The 20,767-nt window shown below is 39.8% G+C and overlaps 1 protein-coding gene across 7 annotated transcripts in view; it reads left to right on the top strand.

The window, feature by feature from the left end:
* The window catches only part of ELMO1 (engulfment and cell motility 1), a 301,680-nt gene that overhangs the window by 194,835 nt on the left and 86,078 nt on the right, over positions 1–20,767 (top strand). For all 7 annotated transcript variants that reach the window (XM_072925847.1, XM_072925846.1, XM_030265190.4 and 4 more), the window contains one exon: positions 2,949–3,085. In XM_072925847.1, the coding sequence (XP_072781948.1) occupies positions 2,949–3,085 (137 nt within the window). The remainder of the gene's footprint in view (positions 1–2,948; positions 3,086–20,767) is intronic.

Genomic DNA, 20,767 nt, shown 5'->3' with positions numbered 1-20,767 from the left:
TGTAGCCGTGTGGCTGTTTTTATGTGGTTGTAAATGTGGCTGGTCCCTGCTTGTGACAAGGATGGTTAGAAAGTACTGAGTTTAAGGGCTAGAATTTTGCACGCAGCTCTTATACAGAAGGTCTCCAAATATCTCCAAGACTAGACCTCTGTTTCAGTTTAGAACTAGTCAAATTGCAAGTTGGTGAAAAAATAAATTAAATAAGTTTTTAATTAGTAAAATTGAGCAGCCTCTAAATTTGCTCACTCTTCAGAGAGAGGCAGTGCTCTGATATTGGAGATGCAGACTTGAGGCTGGAGATAGTGGGCAAAGACAGCAGTTTGTAAATTAGCCTTACTTTGGTCTCTACACATTATCAGCAGCAGCATCTACTTCTCCTTCATCCTCAACTCACCTGTCAGAAGGAGAAGGAAAGTATTGGGATAAGGGTTATCCTTCATTAGGTATTTAAACATTCTGAGCAGGACACAGATTTAACTAGAACTGCAGCCTGAAGTTTTTTCCATTGAATTCTATGGTTTTGTATTAGTGTGGATAGAATTTTCAAGGCATACAAAAGGCTACGACTGAAGCAGAATGGATTTCTTTCTTCTCTCTGCTATCTGGATGATGGTTGGAATTTTGAAGAAGCTGTTTATCATTTGATTTTGAATTATTCCTAGGATTTGTTTGTGCTTTAAAATATTCGTCCTGCCTTCTAAAAGCCCCAGCTTTCTCAGATTATATCAGTAACAGTGAATTTTACTCTTTCATTTTGAAACTGAAAGGCATAAAACACCATCCATTGCCTACTTATAAAATAAGGTGGGGAGAGGTGGCATCTCTAATTCTGCATGCAGAACAGTCAGTGTAGTAGATACAGTTAGAGGCTGATTATCATAAGAAGCATGAGTTAGAAGCGATGATCAATTTTCTGAGAATCCCTAGCCTTTCCATTAATTTTGATTTATTGATTTTTATGAGCAGGAGCAGTGAGAAGCTCAGGCTTTGAGGAGGATCAGAGAGGCCAGTGCGTGTCGAGGGTTATTGCCTTGTTTCGTGCTGTGATTTATACAGTGAAGGTACCGGCTGAACTCTTCTGCTTGGTGTTATTTTATTTCTACTCATCATTATAGTATTTCATGACTTAAGGACAACTACCCTCTGAGAATCTGTTCTGTTGTGTCTCTGACATTATTACAGGCTGAAGGTCTGATTATTGGAAGTGCTGAGCCCTTGCAGCTCCAGTGGAATGAATGGAGGCTGAAGGTGCTCTGAAAAGCATGCCTGAGGCATTTTGTTCTTCTGAAGGGATTGAGTTGTTCCTCATAAATATAGGTCTCTGCTTTGACTAATTCCCCCTTGGCTGCAGATCCTTTGAAGTAAATGGGGTTTACTTGATTAGAATTAAACCTGTGCTCCAAATTTAACTCCCATCTTTGCCATGTAGCTGAAGAATTGATTAGATCTTAGTAAATCTGATGTTAAAATTAAGCTTCAAATTTACAGCTTTAGTTTTGCTGTCCAGTTGGAATACTGCATGCTGGGAAAGATCAGAAAGTTGTTTTTTTTTTTGAGGGTTCAGATGATTCTGAACACAATTCATGTTCCTACAGCAGAGGTAACTGAACACACTGAAAGCGGAGTTTTTTGGCTAGAAGAAGTACCAAGACCAAGTGTCTGCAGCTTGTGCAGAGAGTCAGCCTGCCTGAGCCATTCACATCCTCCTGGACAGGGTCTTAATTCTAATTTGTCCAGTTCCAGTGAGAGAAAACAGATGTCAGACAGTGATTCAGACCCGGGAAAATGTGATTTATCCCAGTGCTTGATAATTCGGCTGTTCTTGCACAGGAGGAAGTTTACCTAAGTAGTGGTTGTTTGATCCTGAAGTAAGGAAAGATGATGCTGTTTAAGCATGTGAGTGACTGCCAGAAAAGTTCAAAGGAGCACTCCTGAAGGGGTGAAAGGTGAATCTGAGAGATTTGGGGACTAGGTATATAGAGAAAGCTTATTTGGCTTGACTTTTTTCTTTGCCTTTTTAAGAACATAGATATGCAACCTACTGAAGTGGCCCTGCCAGTCATGGCAGAGCTTGAAGATTCTATTTAGTCTGTGGTTAAAGGAAGGCCCTTCTCTACTCAGGTTGCTCAGATGTGCCCAGAGGTCAGCACTGCTTCAGTCCTTATTTTTTGAAAATTCTTTTTTTTGCTCAAGGAGAAGCACAGCACACTCCTGCTTTTCCATTTTGGGATCATTACTACAGTGTTCCTTGGGTTTTTTTACTTCCTTAAAGCCAGTACTTGATTAAAAATAAAGATGTTTGGGGATTGGTTTTTTTGGTTTTGTTTGGTTTTTATTATGTTTGTCTCAGATAAGGGATAGATTATATAGATAAGGGAAGGTCCATTGCTTTTGATGCTGGTTATTTTCAAAGAAAAAATTTAAACAGTTACATTCTCTATATCTGTCAACATTTTTTTGTTACCTCTGTGCAATATGGTAGATCATCTGCTGTGTCAGCAGAGCTTCACATTTCAGTGTGTACACTGATCTAATCCTGTTTTGTGAGTGATGGGCCCTGGTGTTTGGTTCTCAGCAGGCAAGATGGGCCATGCTGTTATAGCAGTGGGGAAAGCTCTTCTTTTGAAGAGCTCCTTCCCTTTGTCTCTCTGTCCCAGACTGCGCTACAAAACTTGGCACAAACAGCAAACATTGAAGAGCATATTCAGGCAAACAGGTAGTTGCTTCCTCTTCCTGCTGTCAGTCTCTTAAAGACAAGGGTCTTAAAGACTGGTAGACCAAGGCTGGCTTTTCAGAGTAGTGTTTTGACATCCTTTGCTCCAAGAACTGGGATTTCACTCAAATATGCTGGTTTCTAAATTTCATGGCTGATGGTATTTTATGTTTATTTTTCGAAGCTCCTGCCTGTACATGTTTTATTCCACCCCGCCTTGTTTTTCTGTTTTTAGCCAGTGAGACCTGCAACGATTTCCATCCCATGTTCTTCACCCATGACAGATCGTTTGAGGAGTTCTTCTGTATCTGCATTCAGCTTTTGAACAAGACATGGAAGGAAATGAGGGCAACTTCAGAGGACTTTAACAAGGCAAGAAAAAGGGCGGGGTGGGACTAACTGGGCAGAATGGTGAAACAATGCCATATATTCTTCTCTAGAGGCACAGGGATTTACTAATTCCCATTCTGCTGAAAGCCTAGAGATTTCTCTCTTTGGATGCTTTGCACACTGGAATGCCAGCATTTAGAGAGCTATGGTTAGAGGATGGGAGATGTAAGGAGGTTCGTAGACCTTTTTCAGTCATGTTGCACTGCAGACTACGAGACTAAAATTCTGGCTTGAGGGGAAATTCTGCCTTTTTATGTTAGCAATATTATGCTGAAGTGCTGCAGACTCCAAGGTTGTAAATAATGCAGAGAGAGTACTGCAGTGATAATTCTGTGCATCCCTTTCATTTCATGTGAGCAGTAAAGTGATAAAATATTCAAGAGTGGACACAATCATGACAGAGTGCTGTGCAGTTTACTCTCCTAAAATAAAGACAAAAAGCCAAAAAAACCCAACCAAAAAAAAAAAAACCCCAAACAACAACAACAAAAAAAACCCAAACCAACCAACCAAAAAAAAAAAAAACACCCAAAAAAACTACAAACAAACAAATAAAAAAACCCCTGAAAACCAGTGAAATAAAAATTCAAACAAAGAACTCGTCAGTAAGAATTCTGGAATTCTGGAAGCTTCCGCCAATCTCCTGATCCTCAGAAAAGCAATAAAGAACAGGTCTGTCTTAGTGGTCCCAAGGCATCCAATTTTTACGTTTACCATGAGGCTGAACTGTATCTCTGGCATTTTCTAAGAATGGTGAACTCATGCTTTTATGGCCAGCTCTCATCCTTATCTTCATTGAGATTCTCTGTCTGGATCTTGAGCTTCTCGATGGGAGATGTTTGTTTTAGAACTGTTGGTTGGGAATGAAAAGTGAGGCTGCTGCTCTGTCAGCATGTGACTTAAAATTGCTCTGAAGTCACCAGACTCAAATGTTACATTAGAGTCAGTAGGAATTTTCATGCCTGACTTCTAATTAGAACTGTCTATTATTGAAGTGGTCCCAATGTCCATTTTCTACTTCAGAGTGAAGGTGAATTTTTAGGTCACAGTGAGGAGTAACCTTTGTTGAGTTTCAGGCAAGTTAGTTGGCAGCAGTACCAGAGCTGTGGCTAAAAAGAGAAAGGAAGACCAATATGCACACTGTCGTAGCCAGATGACCTACAGCCTTGTTTTTACATAGGATTTCTGGCATGCTTCTCCTGCCTGATGATCCAGGAACACAGAAGGAGTAATAGCAAGAAAATTCACTGAACCATATAGAGCTGCTAAAATCAAGAGCTTAAAAAGCAACTATGTAAAGACTAATTCATCATAAGTGGTTGTTTTAAATAAATGTATTAACAGCTGCCTATTACTTACAGGCGTTCTATCTCAGTAGAAGAAGGATTTGTCTATGTAATTTCCCACAACTTGAGTTGAAAAATTATTAGCAATCCTAGGGAATTCCGATAAAGAATGGTTCCATTTCTGGCACCAGCCCAGGTCACCCTAAAAGGAAATCAAAGAAATTTACTTTGCAGTGTTAGGCATTGTTATGGAGGTTCACTGGAGGTCAGGGAGTTTTTTTCTCTGATATGACTTGTTTGCTACTTGTGTTTTCTGTTGCTGATAGTCCTGCAACTACCTGTCAGTTCTGTCAGGTTCATAACACTGGCACTGCGTCTTACTGCGTGTGTCATTGAAGACATGGGCAATTCTTAACTTCATGGGGCAAACCTGAAACATTTGCCACTGGGCTACCAGGGTTTGTGTCTGGTGGTGGCACTGTGCTGCATGATCCTGCGCCCAGGATTTCTGCCTGCAGAAATCACTCTTGATTTTGTAACTGCTTTGTAGAGGGGAGGGAATGCTAAGCCCTTGCGTCTCTCGTTTCTAACACTTCTCTAATTATGTTTTGCTTGTCTAAATCCTTTCTTACAGTCATAAGAATTTTGTGCTCTTACCCATTTCAAATGACATGTGGTGGTGATGTGAATTACTCAGCTGATATTCATCTGAAGGGATCTGTGAGTGGAGCAAACTGGGTTTTTGTGTGGGCTTGTGAAGTACTTGAGGGTTTGTGGGGGTTGATATGTTCTATGGTAGTACCCAAGGTTTACCCATCTGCCTGGTGGGTGACAGCAGCCAGTGCAGCCCATGGCTTTTCCAAACTAAACACCACCATTTTTCATCCTTACCTGGCAAGAGGCTTTGGTGATCACAGCATGTCGGTGTTCTGTGTCCTGTGTCTTCTCTGTGTGCTAAGGGTACCCATTTCTGTGCAGTCATTTTTGAAAACTTGGCAGGCAAGGGCCATGTGGACCTGGGGAGCATTCAGCCTGTCCTTTCAAAAATGAACGGGAAGAGAGCAGACCTCACAAGATGTAGTAAATTACTTGTATGAAAACAAAAGAAAATCTTCCATCTTCTCTTGGTGTTACTATTTTTCAGTTTCAATAACATGATTGTCATGGTAGTGTATGAAACACCGCTTTGTTACGGTTTACTATCCCCCTGCCTGATGGGATCCTTTGTTTTATTCCTTTTTCTGTCTCATCCTTCCTTAAAACCTCCAAAACAAAATTAGACGCTCTCAGTGTACTGATTTGTAACTCTTGAGGCCTGGACATTCTGCTAAAAAATCTACACTGCTTGCTTTGATGTTTAATCATAATTGAAGAAAAGGAGCTTTTTAGTTTAATTTCAAACTTTTGATTAATCGCAGTAACTTGTACATTGAGAGTCTGTAGGAGGTCTGTGTGCACATACAGAGAATTATTTCCTCCTCTTTGAATTGGGGAATGACAGGCACTAAAAGAGGCGAGGTGATTTAATTTCCCCTCAGGTTTTAGTGCCTGCTCTCAAGGGTTCTTTAAGCCCTATATTAAGACTTCCTTTTGATGACAAAATGGCATACTGTGCCATCGTGGTTCTTCAGTTTATGGTGTGGAGATTTCACATAGGTTTGTTCATTTTTAAAGTTTCAAAAATAATTAAACCAGCACTTTGCTCATGGTTGGAAGAATTTTATGGTATTTCAGTGAGACATTTATGATCTCATGCTTTACCCAGTTCTTATTCATTAAAAGACACACGTTTTGTCAACTTTTGCATGAGAAAAAGTTCTTTGATGTCTGTGGTGATAGCATGACACTGTCAGACCTAAAACCTTTTTTTCAGTCTCTCTATACACTAGTAGATGTCTGAAGAGAATAATTCAGACAGGCAGCTAAGCTTATATTATGCCTTTGTAACATTTTAAAACATGCATAATTCATGTTTTGTGAGTTTCCTAGAGAAATTAAGATGCTGTTGTATAGACAGACATGCAAGTGGCAACAATTCCATTTGAAACCATTTTTTTTTTATTTGAGCCTACAGATGATCAAAGGACTCTATACAAGTTTCTCCAAAGTTATTTTGTGAGCAGAGAGCATGGTTTATGGCTTTGAAAATATAATCTAGTCTTCAAGCTTTACATACTTTTACATGTTGTATTGAAGCAGAAGAAAGCCTTGTGTATTGATTTTTGGAGTCAGTGCTGACTGTAAGAAAGCTGGCCTGAGTTATCTAACATCCAGCATCTAGAAACCTTCATCAGCAGCCTGCCTATTTAAATAGGTGCCCATCAGTCTGATTTCCATCACGTAGGGACTACCCTACGCTCTGCTCAGGGTAATCAGGCTGCTGCCACACAGACTGAGATGTACATAAATTGGTTTGGGGTTTATTGTTTCTTTTTAACACAGTGGTAGGTGGAATTCAAAGAACCCACCCAACAGTAAAATTCATCCCATGGGGCCAAATGGAAGCATACTCCCAAATTTTTGATAATCCCCACTAGATATGCTTCAGTAAATGCACCTGGATTGCCCTAATGTGGATTTATATTGTGATTGCTTTCTCTTTAGTGGTCTTCTTGTAAAGTACACATGTTGTTTCTTGGGATAAAAGGAGACAGCTAGTAGAATATCGTGTAGGACACAAGATTATCCTCTTAACTCTGGTTTTCAGAGATTTCAGTCAGCAGCTTTTCGTAGGTTTGAAGTTCACATGCTAATAGGAGGAAGGGTGACCAAATGGATTATTTTAATTGCACCCATAACTTGTCTTATTAAACCTGCAGAACAGAATGAGCAATTTGCTAATTCTGTACCTAGTGTTCTACCATCTTAAAAAAAAGCAGATTAAAAGTAAAAATAACTGTTTCCAGTTCCAGTGTAGAAGGAAAAAGACTATTTTTTTTTTAACTTGGCTAGCAGGGTGTTGAAGCTGCATTATAGAGAATGGGCACAGTGTGGCTGCTTTTATTAGTATTAGCATAGTTGTTGGGTTTTAGATGACCAAAAGTGACTAATCATAACAAGACGCAGATTATCATTCCAACATTACTAAAGTTAAATTGGAGGAACCAAAACTGAAAAAAATTATAAGTACTGTGATATAAGGTGCTTGAAAACAAAATCCACTGCATTCACTGAAATTACAGGTTTGACGAATAGGAAAGCAAGACAAGGTTGGCTAATGATGCTGCCAATGTATTTTTCTTGTTACTTAGAGATTTAGTTAAATTGCCTTCTGGACATGTGTTTGAGATCATCACAGTATAAAACATGAGTTTTTAAATGTTTTGTGAAAGCATATTTTATAATAAAAATTAGTAATAATATTATATAGAAGAAGAAGAAAATATTTTATAATAAGAAAAATATTATCAGAAACCTCAAAAAACTGGTTTCAGCGTTCAGCTAGTATCCATTTCACAGTGGCAACCTGCTGAGGAGCTGCCCTTGTGGTATCTGGCTATTTTAGGGACAAACCAAGCTGCAGCAGTGGGGTCTGCTCAGCAAGATGATAAAATATGTCACTGACAGGCATACACATAACAAACTGCCTTTGTGGTGATCAGAAGAGTAGACATTGTTCACAGCGGCAACAGATGCAAACAATAAATGCCCTACGTGAGTCCAGTAATTAAATAGCAAAGCAAACACAGAGGCATTTGATAACCACAAAAGATGATTATGGCTCATGCTCAGGCTCTGCAAACGTTTTTCCTTGCTCACTGACAAGATAACAGAAGAGGTAACCAGACATAACATAAAAATGAAAAATACAATTTCCTTCCTCGGTGGAGCTTTGGAAATGCCATGCCACAGGTTTCTCAGCTTCTCTGGTGTTGTGTTTTCGACAGCTGTAGGGATGAATAATTGGGGAAGGCTGGGTTCAAAATATGACTGGGTGTTGAAGGACAGGCTCTTAAGAAGCAAATTTGTGTGAGAGGTGATCTGTGTGAAAACGTGGTGGGCCAAACCCACCATCAGGTAATGTGAATTACCCATGAGGAAGCAAGGACCTAGGGGATCATTTTGAAAGGGTCAGAGCAACAGTGTGGCAGAAGAACTGTCACCAGCTTTGCTGGGTCCACTGCAAACTGGAGAGACTTGGGGACCAGACTCTGCACAACTCCTGTCCCAAATGCCCCCCTGGCTGCAGCCTTGTTGTCCTAATGCCAGTCCTTGCCTTGGCAGCTCTGTGCCTGACCTGGGAGTGACAAGGCTTTGCCTCACTCCTGTAGGAGCAGTAGGTCCCCAGCATGCTCAAGTGATCCCCTCTAGTGGCACTAACAACATTCTGCACTTTTCTGCTCCATGCAGGCTTGGCCGAGTCTTGATAAACCACACTTTACAGGAAGGAGGCAAAGGCACCCAGAGCTGAAGTGCCTTGGCAGTGAAGCAGCTGCAGGGTCAGAATCACAACCAGGATGTCTGGACACTTGCTCCAGCCTCCTCCATCACCCTGCCACAGATGCAGTAGCAGCTCCAGCCCCAAAGGGGTGCTTTCCTCTCTCTCTGCATCTCTTTCTCCCCACCCAGCTGCACAGGGAGGCTTGGAGAAGGATTGCAAATGGTAGCTTCAGAAAATAAAAGAAGCATTGCTTCAAACAAGAGGAAAAGTAATTCAGACAAACTTGAAAGTAAAATCCTTTGGTCAGTCTTTAAACCTGTTACCTCCATTTCAATGCAATGAAAGGAGAAAGGAAAGGGATGGTAAAAAAGCTCTTCACAGATGCCCTCCAAAGCATTATTGTTTTCTTATGGGTCTGAAGCAGATGAATTTAACTTCTTTTGGGAGAAGCTTTGGAAGGCTGCTCCATTTGGATTTTACTGTTGGCAAATACCAGGCTAGTGGAATGATTGCACCTCTCTGTTAGCTTTATTGCAGCTTCCCTTGAGAATGCTATGTTTATATCACATAGGGATATTGCAAATAAATTATTCTCACATAGAATGAATTCAGTATTCCCCAGGCTGGGGCAGATTAGCACAAATTAAATCCCACATTTTCACACCTGAGGCCAATAGCACTTTATTAAATTTTATTGGAAACAGATAATTGCTATAAATATATAGTATCATTAATTGTGCAATGCATGAATTTATAAAAACACGTGTGGCAATTAACATTTTGCAAGTCTGCTGCATAGATTACAGATAAAATGAGACTTTTTAATTGAGGAAATTAGTCCCTTCAAATATAATAGGAATCTTTTAGAAAGCATAATTTGGGTGCAGAAAATTTGTCAGGTCTATTCCATCAATAACCTCTTCCTTCAGAATGGTCTTTTTTAAACAGTGCAATTGAATTGATGCAGAGAGAGCCTGTTTAAGACATTTTCCTAGCATTTGGTCAGTGTTCCCTCTATACTTTTTGTGGCCTAGCTATTCCAAATGTATGCCTTCATCAGCTGCTCACTTAGGAATGGCTCTGTTTAGTCTTCTCCATCTCTGCATTTATCTCCCCCTGTCAGATCTGTCCCATAGCACTCATCTGCTGCTCCTGGCTGCAGGAGCCTGAGAAGGGGTGTTTAAGATGCCAAAGAGGCATGTTTCCATTTACTGAGGCATCAGTCTGTAAAAATCAGATTTAAGTATTCATACCCAAAAAAATCAGGGCTGTCAAGCTCTAAAGAACTGAACAGCAGCATCACATTTTTAAATCTGAGTGGTTGTTTCCTTTTGAAAAAAAATCAGTCTGAACTGGCATTGTCAAGAATGCAAATATATTTTAAAAACTAATTTGTGAAAATTAAGTACTTAGACTGCATAATGAAGTAGTCTAACTTGCTCTTTTTCTGCACTTTGTAGCTTATGAACAATTTTTCTAGTTCAAAGACATTTTTCATTTAAAACAGTGTCTTTACTATTTTTTGTCTTTGCCACAAGGCTTTGGAAGTCTTTAGTAGTAGAGTCATATCTAGTTACAGATGAACTGTCCTTCTCCAGTGATCACCTATGCAATGATTTCATTGAGGGCATAGCCCTAGAAGGAAGATAATTTTCAAGGTTGATTTCTGTCCGTTTATATGCCCGGATGGGTGCACCAACAAAGAGATGGATTCTTCAAGCCAAAAATCAAGGAAAGGGAAGGATGTCTCAACAAAACATGTAATTTAAAACAAGAAAAGAGTATTTTAGTGTAATCTGTTCCTTGGCCAGCATCTTGTCTTGTCCTTTCTCCAGTGATGAAAGACTATGTTGGTTTCAGCAGTGGAATCTCTTATTTGTGGAAAACCTAGCCATCGTTGGCAGAGGGGATTTTATCCCCCAGATTTCTAGTGAAGTCTGTGTGTTACTGTAGAATACATACAGGTCTGTGTAACACCCTGGAGATGATAATTTTTAAAGCTGCTGGTACTTCATACTTTCAAAGCACTGTTCATTTTCATCTCAGTGGGTGCTGATCAAACTAATAAACTTTGTCAGCCTTCAAAAAGATGACTGAGTGGAAAGCCTGATAACCAGAGGAGAAGCACTGAGTGTAGGTTATCTGTGCTAACTGCTCTTTTTCTACTCCACAGAAACCTTTTGCACTGGAAAAAAAATGCTTCAGTTGCATGTAGAGTGTGTTAGTTGTGAAGGGAAATGATATAACCTAACTGCAACTGTCACCAAAACAGCATATTTTGTGGTATTGCCCCTGTCATTCCTGTCTAAAAGTGTGGATAATAATCAGATCCCAGGAACCACTTTTTTCTCTATATTTTTATTTATTCTTTCTAGGATATATTTTTGTAGTACAGTTAAATCAGAGGTGCATGGCATATGGCTTTTTGCTGCATGAATTGCTGCTGATGTGAATGTCACTGGGCATATAATACCAGATTTTCATTTTGTGAATCACAATGCATGGAATTCAGCCTGAGAGCTCCCCAGACTATAGACCTTATTATAGGCAAATAAAAAAGGGAAGGAAGGGGGGAGAGGTGATGTCTTGGATATTTTGTTTCAGTTGAAATGAGGTTATCGTGATGAATGATGCAGCTGACAATGAGATTTTTATAGCCTCTCTTGGAGTAGCAGAAGAGCTTGTATTATTGTTGGTTTGCTTTAAGTAATTGTAATCTAAATAGCACCGTGGTTGAAAAGAGCAGCAGAAATCTTTCATATGTGTCTCGTAAGCAAAGCCAGGGTGCTGATTTGTTTTTGTCTCATCTGTCCTTATACAAATGTCCTTCATTGTTTGCATCTTACATCTCGCGTATTGTCTTGATTGAATATGTCAGTCACCATTAAAGAGGCGTTTGCCAGTCAGTGCTGCTGCTGCCTGTCTCTATTTTTAGTGCATGAGGTAACTGGCCAGCAGCTGACAAGCTGATCCCGCTACCCAATGCACCAGTGTAAATTAAGGTTGGCTGTGATAGAGGCAGATGGGAGGGAGGGCTGCTGGAAGGCAGCGTGAGAGGGAAGGCGAGGATGGTGTGTAGGTGCAGATGGGCTCTCCTCTCCTCTCCTCTCCTTTACCCACATCAGCTGTCTCAATCTGCATCCACACCATGTATGCTGGGCCAGCACAGGTACCTGGGCTGCCTCTGCTGGCTCTCTGTATTGGGTGGTCACAGGTTAAACTGGGCCTTGGTGTGCTAGTGTGAGCTGTCCTCAAGTTCCCAGATACTGCACAAGAGGGAAAATAGAGGAGGTGAGGGGTTTAGCATGCGCTTTCTGAAGGCAGTGTTAGGTTTTGCCCCACAGAGTCTTTGGCCTTGAGACCACAGCAGAGACTGTGAAAGTTGTTATTGGGATGGTAGTGAAGCTTAGACTCATGAACTTGGGTTCTGCCACTTTTCCACTGAGAGTTAAATAGCTTACTGGGGGATGGAATGTGTTGTGTGTGCCTCTGAAAGTGGTAAGGCTCTTTTTTCTTTGCCCTTTCCCCTCTTCACTGCGGATTTGAATAGTATGCAAAAAATCTTGTGGATTTATTGATGACTAAAATGTAATTTATTGGGAGGTTCCACCCCAGTTCAAGTTGCCTTTATATGTTGGTCATGGTAAGCAGAGAAGCAAGGCCCCCCCAGTAATACATATGAAAGCTGAGGAATATCACCTTAAAAGCTGAGCACAGAAATGGAGACAGATTTGGTACCATGAAAGTACATCAACCCAAACAGTGGGGAGAGGTGAAGAAGGAAATATCAGAATCCTTGAAAAAGGCATTTGTGTAGATGATTTTAGATCTTGCTGTGTAAGCTGAAGATATTTGTGCCATGGCCATGAAACTGAAATGCTCAAGAACCAATCCTTGTATCAAGAATGTCAAGTCTGCTTCTGAATGACTTCTGTGAAAGTATCTGGAAAAACAGCTTTCACGCATGCTTTGAACTTTATGGCTTTTTTTTTTCTTTGAAGACTTGTCTTCAGATTTCAAGCATCAGTTTTCTGTCTCAGGGAAACCAACTGATCAGAACCTCAGCAGCAAGAGCTTAAATATTGCAGTTCTATCCATTTTGTTTGACTAGTACATGCTGCTTAGAACTTTTTGTTGTACTGAATCAAGAGCCCAAAGGAAACCACAGATGTCATCATATCATTGTTACATTGTCAGCCTCTTCAGAAGCACTGGACTGGTCCTTCATAGTGAAAATAACATCTCTAAAGTCACCAAATGGAAAAATGAAATATCTTTGTTTTTTTTTTTTTAAATTAGATGTATGAGATAAAGAATGTAATCTTATAGCTGTCAAAATTTTGAGATTCCTTCCAAAAACACATTTTTATGTAAGCTAGGATTCTGGCAATTGTTAAAGGACTGTTTCCTTCCTTGGGGATCTGGAAGTTGTTAAAGGGCTGTTTTCTTCCCAGTGATTTTCTTTTTTGATCTGATTGTCATATAACTGATACTTCTTCATTTTAAGGCCTATATGTGATTTTTTTTTTTTTTAAGCTAGTGACTAGATGTAGCAATCTTACTGAATTTCTCTCTCTATTTTAAGTGAAGTTTCCTTTAGCTTCTCTCTGTGTTCAGTACTCCAATCTCCAAGAGGATTTATTCCCCCAGACTTTTCTTCTGACTGTCCTCTTTCCTTGGAACAATGGCATGCCTCATAGTACTTCCACCTGCCTTAAGGAGGGTGTAAATGGCTTTTCAAACTTTCTAGCTGGGGACACCCGCTGAGTACTTTGGCAACCACATCTGTCAAGACATCAGAAAAGACCCTTTCAGGTCACAGAATACTGGAAACCAGTTTTTGGAGCCAGGATGGGTGTTACTGGCAGCTGTGTATTTTCAGCAGTGGTAGAAATCTGAAGGCCGCTGTTAAAATTGTAAAGTCAAAATTACACGTGCACATGTGGCACATGCATTTCTTCTTCCTAAAAATTGATCCAATATGGACAAAAAAGTCTTACCTCAGAAGTTGTGGTATAAATACAACATTTTAATAATGATGGCAGAGAACAAGATATTCTTTTATCTAGCCTAACAGTGCGTACAGTGGACATCAAAGTTTAATTTACTTAGAGAAAAGAACTATCTCCACCAATCTGGGAGATGAACTTCAGGTAAAAGATATTTTATGTGTGCAGCCTGAAAATGGATCCTGTTATATACACGGCCTAAATGGCCCTTTGCTCTGTAAAATCTTTAAACTGATGGTTCTACTTCAGGAGAAAATCAAGAAAACATCTCCATAAAACTTATTTACCTTTGCATGGGTTAAGGGTGTTTTATTGCCTTGATGCTTTTAAGCACCAGAGAACAGGATGTTTCATAGCTGCTCAATTTGCTTTAGTTATTATAATTTTCTTGAAAAAGTTTGATGATTCTAATTTCCTTCTCTACGCTTCTTGATTTTAGTACTAGAGTAACACTTCAGCATCTTGTATTGATTTTTATGATGGCCAGGGTTTTGATACTAATTTCTGCAGATATTTTCTTTGATACTAAAAGCTGAGGATGGTTGACTGGCAAAGCAAATTGAGGACTCAGAAAGGCTAATTTCATGTTTTACAAATATCATTGTAGGTGCTTGCTTGTAGGACTGTCTCGGGGCTGATGAGTACCATGAACCACCAGTGCACCCTTGTGTGGTGTGGACTAACTGCACACTGGGTTGCATTAGCTAAAGCACAGTTAGCATGGCAGGGGAAGGGATTATTTTCCCCAGTTTGGCCTTTGTGAGGCAGCAACTGGAAGACTGTGTCTGCTTCTGTGCCCTAGAAATGGGGAGAAGCTGAAGAAATGGAGCTAGTCCAGCAAAAGGCTACCAAGATTATTAAGGAGGATGGAGCATGTGGCATTCAAAGGGAATGTGAAGGAACCAGGTTTGTTCATCCTGGAAAAAGCTGAATCCAGGGTGGATCCAGTTGTACCTTCTGCCATTGTTAGAACAAGAAGGATGAGGAAAAAATGCACACCCTTCTCAGGAGTACACAGAGAAAGAAGACAAGTTGCAATGAAGAAAACTCTTAGGATGTAAGGATAAAATACTCCCAACCACTGATACTGCTGCAGCTCTTGAACCAATTGCATAGAGAGATTATAAAATCTTTATCCCTGGAGAAAAACAAAGCTTGCCTGGAATTGCCCTGAGGAGCCTGACTTAAGTATGAAATTAGCTTTGCTGTGTCGGCAGAACTTGATGCCTAAAACTGTCTAGGAACCTGAATTATTTTTTATTTTTATGGGTAAAAGCTACTTTCTCTTGCAGTAAGATATCTTATCCAAATAAGAAGAAATGGTAATTAGTATCATTAATCATTATTGAAACAAATTTAGATGGAGCATCAGCCAAGCTCATAATTTTTTCCTAATGTTAAATAAAGCATAAAAGATCATTGTGATGGATTCTGTGGCCCCTTTAAGAAGTCAGGCTTTCCCCATTAACTGTGGTATTCCCTTTAAAGCAGTTTTAACTTGTCTTAGCTCTGCTCCTACTCAGGAGCATTCAAACGCCTTCAGAAATGAGATGTTGAAAACATTTTTTCAAAATTTTCTTGCCAGCATTTACAAAAGTATGTTTTACTAAGTGTTTACCACTGGCTGTATGAGAGCACAGCTGACATGGTAACTTCTCTAACCTCAGTAACTCATTAGCTCATTTGAACCCTAATACTTAAAGCAGGCAATGTGTGTAGAAGTTGCAGAGCCATGTTTGGCTACTAGTGGATTGGTTTTGGGGATGCTGTTTGTGACTGGCTGTTGGGGTTTGGGGTCTTTGAATAATTGCCTATCTTGTATCAAAACCTTGCTTTTGCTAAAGCTTCATTGCTTACAGGTTCTTGCTTCAGGTGCAAGCTGTCATTTCATCATCCCAGGAAGTTTCAGGTATTTCTTTAAGCATGGGTTTATGACCAAAGGAGAACACCATTTAAATTGACAGACTATATAAATGGTAAAAAAAGGAGAACAGAAAGGTGATGTTAAGTGATTTTTAGTAGGATAACAAGAATGCATAAATGATGTCTTCCTGCATGTTACCTGAAAGGTTAATGGTAGAGATGGGAACTTAGCCCACACCTCACTTGTTAGTGTTTTGATGACAGGACAATTATATCTTGATTTCTTTTCTCATATCCTGATACGCAATTCTGTTAGCAAGGAGAGGGATTTTTTTCCCTCTGTGGTGGAAGCATCTTCCACATTAAAGCAAAATATTTACCCTTTGTTTACATCCTTTAAAGGTTAAAGTAATTAAGTGGTTAGATGCAGTGTTTGCTGCACCTTTGGTGTAAATGGCTGAAATGAAAATGCTTGGCAGTTTGAGACAGTAACAAGAAGGATGAGGATAAACTGAAGAGATGGCATTCACACTGTCTTTTTGTGCACAATCTTTCATGCACAGTTAGAAACAGTAAAAATTTGAGAGCAATTATGAGAGAACCAGAGATGCCAGAAATATTTTTTTACCTCTCTCTTGAAATGACCAGAAAAAACGCAGTCATAAATGACAAATTAAATAATTCACCAGCATTTACCAGTATGTGCATACATGAGCACAGAGTTGGCAATGCTCTCCAGGGCAGACCAGGGCACACTGTGCTCACAGCTACCCAGCACTGCAGCTGGATTTGTGGGGGTGGGCTTCTGTTGCTGCCACAGGTGTTAGAGATGCTCTGTATTGGGCAGAAAGTAAGACAGGTCCTTGAATATAGAAGCTTGTATGTTCATGGTGCCTGGCACTAGCACAAAGCAGCAGTGCTCTTACTGCCAAGGAGAGACTATGCCTTGGCCTTTCTGGAAAAAGTTCCCCACTGTCCAGATTTGAAAATTAGTTTCTGGCTGACACAAATGTTGAGCACCACTGAAAGGACAACAGCTCAGGTGTGGAAGGAAGCCAGACCTCACTGCGGGCTGTGGCTTGTGTAGAAAGGTCATCCACAGTCACAGTTACAGTATTAAAAAAAGAGTTATAAAAAAGCTTCCAAAAGCTTTGCATCCTACAAAGCTAAGCTATTCTGATTAAACGGATAATTATAAAATAAAACTACTGCAGAGAAACCAAGAAAACCAGCAAATCCCTTCTCTCTGTTTTTCCAGATAGTACAAAGTGTTATTTAAAAAAAAAAAAAAAAAGATGTTAAAAATCTATTTATAAATAAAAAGAAGAAAATCAGGCAAAAAATTGTACAAGCAGCATTAAGCTGCAAAAAATTTTCCTTGGACACATTGCAGTACCTTTTCAAAGCAGCATATGGGGTTTATTCTGGTGACTCTAATTTTAACATGAATGAGAGTCACGTGGAATACTCCTGGCATACGGCTTTGAAAATATATCCCTGCATGATTAAGGAAGACTGAAATATTTTTAAACATCTATTTTTATTTTTTTAAACCAATTCTGAAATGTTTTTAAAGGAAAGCATTAATGGAATGAAAACAGTCCAACCCTGAACAAAGCAGTAATGTAACAGGTAGAAATACTACTGGCTTAGCACTGTAGATATGTTTGTGTTTCAGAAGCTGGGTAAAGAAGAGTGAGGAAAACTTGGAGTTTGTACCTACTGTTGCAACTGCCCCTGCATTGCTTGACCTTTATAAATTTGTCTCTTCAGTTGGAAGATGAAGTAATCATTCCACCTACCACGTGCAAAGAGCAGAGGGTTCAGCAAAGACGTACAAGGTGGGACTTGTCTCTGCAATGGCAGTTGAGTCTGAAGAAATATGTACTCTGAAGATCAATTAGAGAGAGGCTCATTAGCGGGAAGGAAGTTCTGAGCAGATGCAACAGCCCTGACAAAGTGAGCCAGAACGATGATAGAGCTGGGCTTGGTGTGTGGGCTGAATGTGAAGCAGGGTTGCTGCAGGGAGGTTCAGAGAGTCCTTTCTGACAGCCGGTCCTTCCCACCCATCTTCAGAGAAAGCAGTCTTAACAGCTTCTTGAAATGTTTTGAAAAGGACAAGACAGAAAATGCCCATAAAACTGTATTTGATGAATACAGACATGAGCATAGTGAGGAGTATGGACAGTCATCTGGTGTCCTTCTAAAGATGCCAGGAAAGAGAGAAAAGTTACTTTTCCTTTTCTGATACTTTTTTCCTTTTTTCCTCACTTTTTTTTAAACAGAGAATGCAAGGTTTATTTTTATACCTTTGGTTTTGTGTGGGCTGCTTCTTCACTGCTTGAGGATCTCCTCTGATTGTTTGCAATACCTTATTGCCTGTGTTACTAATATTTATCTGTGTTGACATCAGAGACACATGAAAAAGGAAATTGCCTACCTTTTATTCTTTTCACTAAATCTTCACCAGTGATATCACGATGCTGAGCTCACCTGTCCTTTTTATCTATTGACTTTGAGTGGAGTTTCTCCGGTCATTCCAACAGAGTTGCCGCTTTCCAGACTTAAACATGAGATGAAACAGGCAGCATAAAGCAAAAGGATTTATGCCAGCTTTATTTAAGCAAGAGACTTCATTTAAGCCAGCCTATTTATATAGCAAGGTTATTTATACTACATTTGGCTGTGAATGGGCGTGTGTGGGCACGCTTCTGTTGTGCATGCGACACGTGTTTGGGGTATGTATATTTGGCTGCACATTTCCATGTACAGGGATTGAAAAAGTGACTGTTAGTGTCTCTGAGAAGGGGATATTTGAAAAGCCCAGCTCAGGGAGACATTGAAATCCTCAGGAACAGATGCTTGCTGCCAGAGGCTGACATAGAATAGAAGCATCATTTTGTGTGCTCCGAATTACCTTATGAGGGTGTGGATGGAGGATATTGCCCTTTCTAGCTGAAGCTAAGTGCACACTTGCAGTATCTCCATGGTAAACAGCCCTAGCTGTTCATTCAGCTTATGTGAGCATTCATTTGACTTTCATTCCTGCATGAGGTGGAAGCAGACAGAACAGGAAAAGGAATCAGGAAAATTTGTTGTGTGCTTGCTGGACCTGGAAACTGGACTCGTGTTTTCTGTTCTCCTCATTAGTTGTAGTATTGGCAATCCCTTTCTGCACCACCAGAGCCTTCTGACACTTACCCTTCCATGCAAGCCTGGAATGCAAAAGCAGTGCTAAGGGTATGTGAAAAACATGGGTTGGCTCTCATCAACAGCTATTGAAATAGTAGTCTGAAGGTCCTTCAGCAGCAGCTGGGAAGGTGAACCAAGACAAAGATAACTCTATAATTGAGTTGTTTTCAGTATACTCTTTCTAAACATCATCAACTAGCATTGTCAGTCTGGCCTTAAAGGTACACAGTCACAGCAATACAGTTCCCTTTTAAAGCTGCTGGGTGTCTGATTGTTACTCTAATAACATGCAGCAGAAGCTTTTAAAATCAAAACATGCACATAGAAAACTCTTTTCAATAAAAATCCCATTTCTTTTTCCAGAATGCCTAGACAAGTAAATACTAGGTTTTTAGAAATCCAGAGATGTTTGCTAGCATCATCCATTGTGACAGTCTTAAGGATCTGTTGGATAAAACCCAAAGCCCCTGCTTCAGGTCTCATGCTACTAATCTCTTCTCCATTAGCAAGGGAGAGCATGAGTTTTGTGTGAACAGATTTAATCTTCCTGTGCAGCAGATGTGCTGACACATGGGTTTCTTTAGTCAATGGGGTAAATAATCTTCTGTTTAAGTAGTTCCTAAGTACCTATTTATGTAATTAACATATTAAAAAAATCATGCATCATTATTTAAACAGTGAGCCATGACAACGTCAGACGAAGTTCAGATTACTGAGACAGATGACTTTTTCCTTTATTTTGTCCATCCTCTTGCACTTTGGTTTTGGTAAAACCAGAAAAGCTAAAGAAATCATTCTGTTTCCATTTCATATGATCAAGTAGAGATTTAACTACCATCTTCCAGAAGAAGAAAACCACAGTGCACTAATGATTAAGATGGAGGGAGAGCATGCATGCCTGTAAGAGAGGCAAGACCAAGCACTTACGGGCCATAATTGGTTTCAACAGTGTTAGTACGATGTACATTCCACAGTGCCCATTCTGTGGAGAACCAAGCATTAATTGGAAGTCTTAGCCCATTTGGACTGAAGATAAACCTGGCTGCTGTTGCTTGTTTGGCAGCCTGTGCTAAGCATGAGCTGGTGAAGTAGCTAAAGATGGAAGGAAAATGCTGCAGTGATGTGAAATTGTTCTGTCCTGGCCTTGTGTATTCCAGACAGAGTGATTGAATGAGAGAACTGAGATTACAATGACAACTGAAAATACTCTCAGTATGTTCCAAAGGGTTTTGATACAAAATTTTGATATGCATTTGAACAATATGGGCAAAGGAGGGAGTAGGGAAAATCCTAACCCAAACAGTGAATGAAGAATATGTGATAGATTTGGCTGATAGTGCTTATATGGTCTGAATGTACTGAAATTTTTAAAATTCACAAGGTGATTTCTGAGCCTCTTGCAGTTTTGTATTTAAGAGTGCTATGTGAGAAATCCTGAAGCTGATGATGTGACTGTGAAACCTTCTGCTGTCTGCTGTCTGGATTTATTATAATTGATTTGAAATTCTTCAGTGCCCTCTCATGCTATATGACTGCAATGTGTGTTTGAAATGGCAAGACTTAAAGGTTGCAGATAGCTGCGGGGGCTTGTGTATTTTAAGGGCTTTTTTAATATGATAACTATCCAAAGACAAACTATGATTGTATATGATGCTGCTGTCAAACCTAAACATCACTTGAGGTTGTTTGTCTGCTGTACCCACTGTCAAAGTTAGAAATAATTTTCTTTCTTTTTTTCTTTGTGCCTGTATCAAAAACTATGCAACTCCAAATTTGTTCACTGTGACAGAATGGTCTTCCTCTAAGCAACCCAATTTCTCTCTCTTCCTTTTTCAGACTAGATTTCTTATATGCAGTTGTGGTGCCTTTCTTCTTTTTGTTTAGTTGTTTTTTTGGGTTTTGTTTTTCTAAGATGTGGATATTTTGGTTCTGT

This window comes from Taeniopygia guttata, chromosome 2 (genome assembly GCF_048771995.1).
Source record: "Taeniopygia guttata chromosome 2, bTaeGut7.mat, whole genome shotgun sequence".
In the NCBI taxonomy this organism is placed as follows: domain Eukaryota; kingdom Metazoa; phylum Chordata; class Aves; order Passeriformes; family Estrildidae; genus Taeniopygia; species Taeniopygia guttata.
This window is presented reverse-complemented; position numbering and strand designations above follow the sequence as displayed.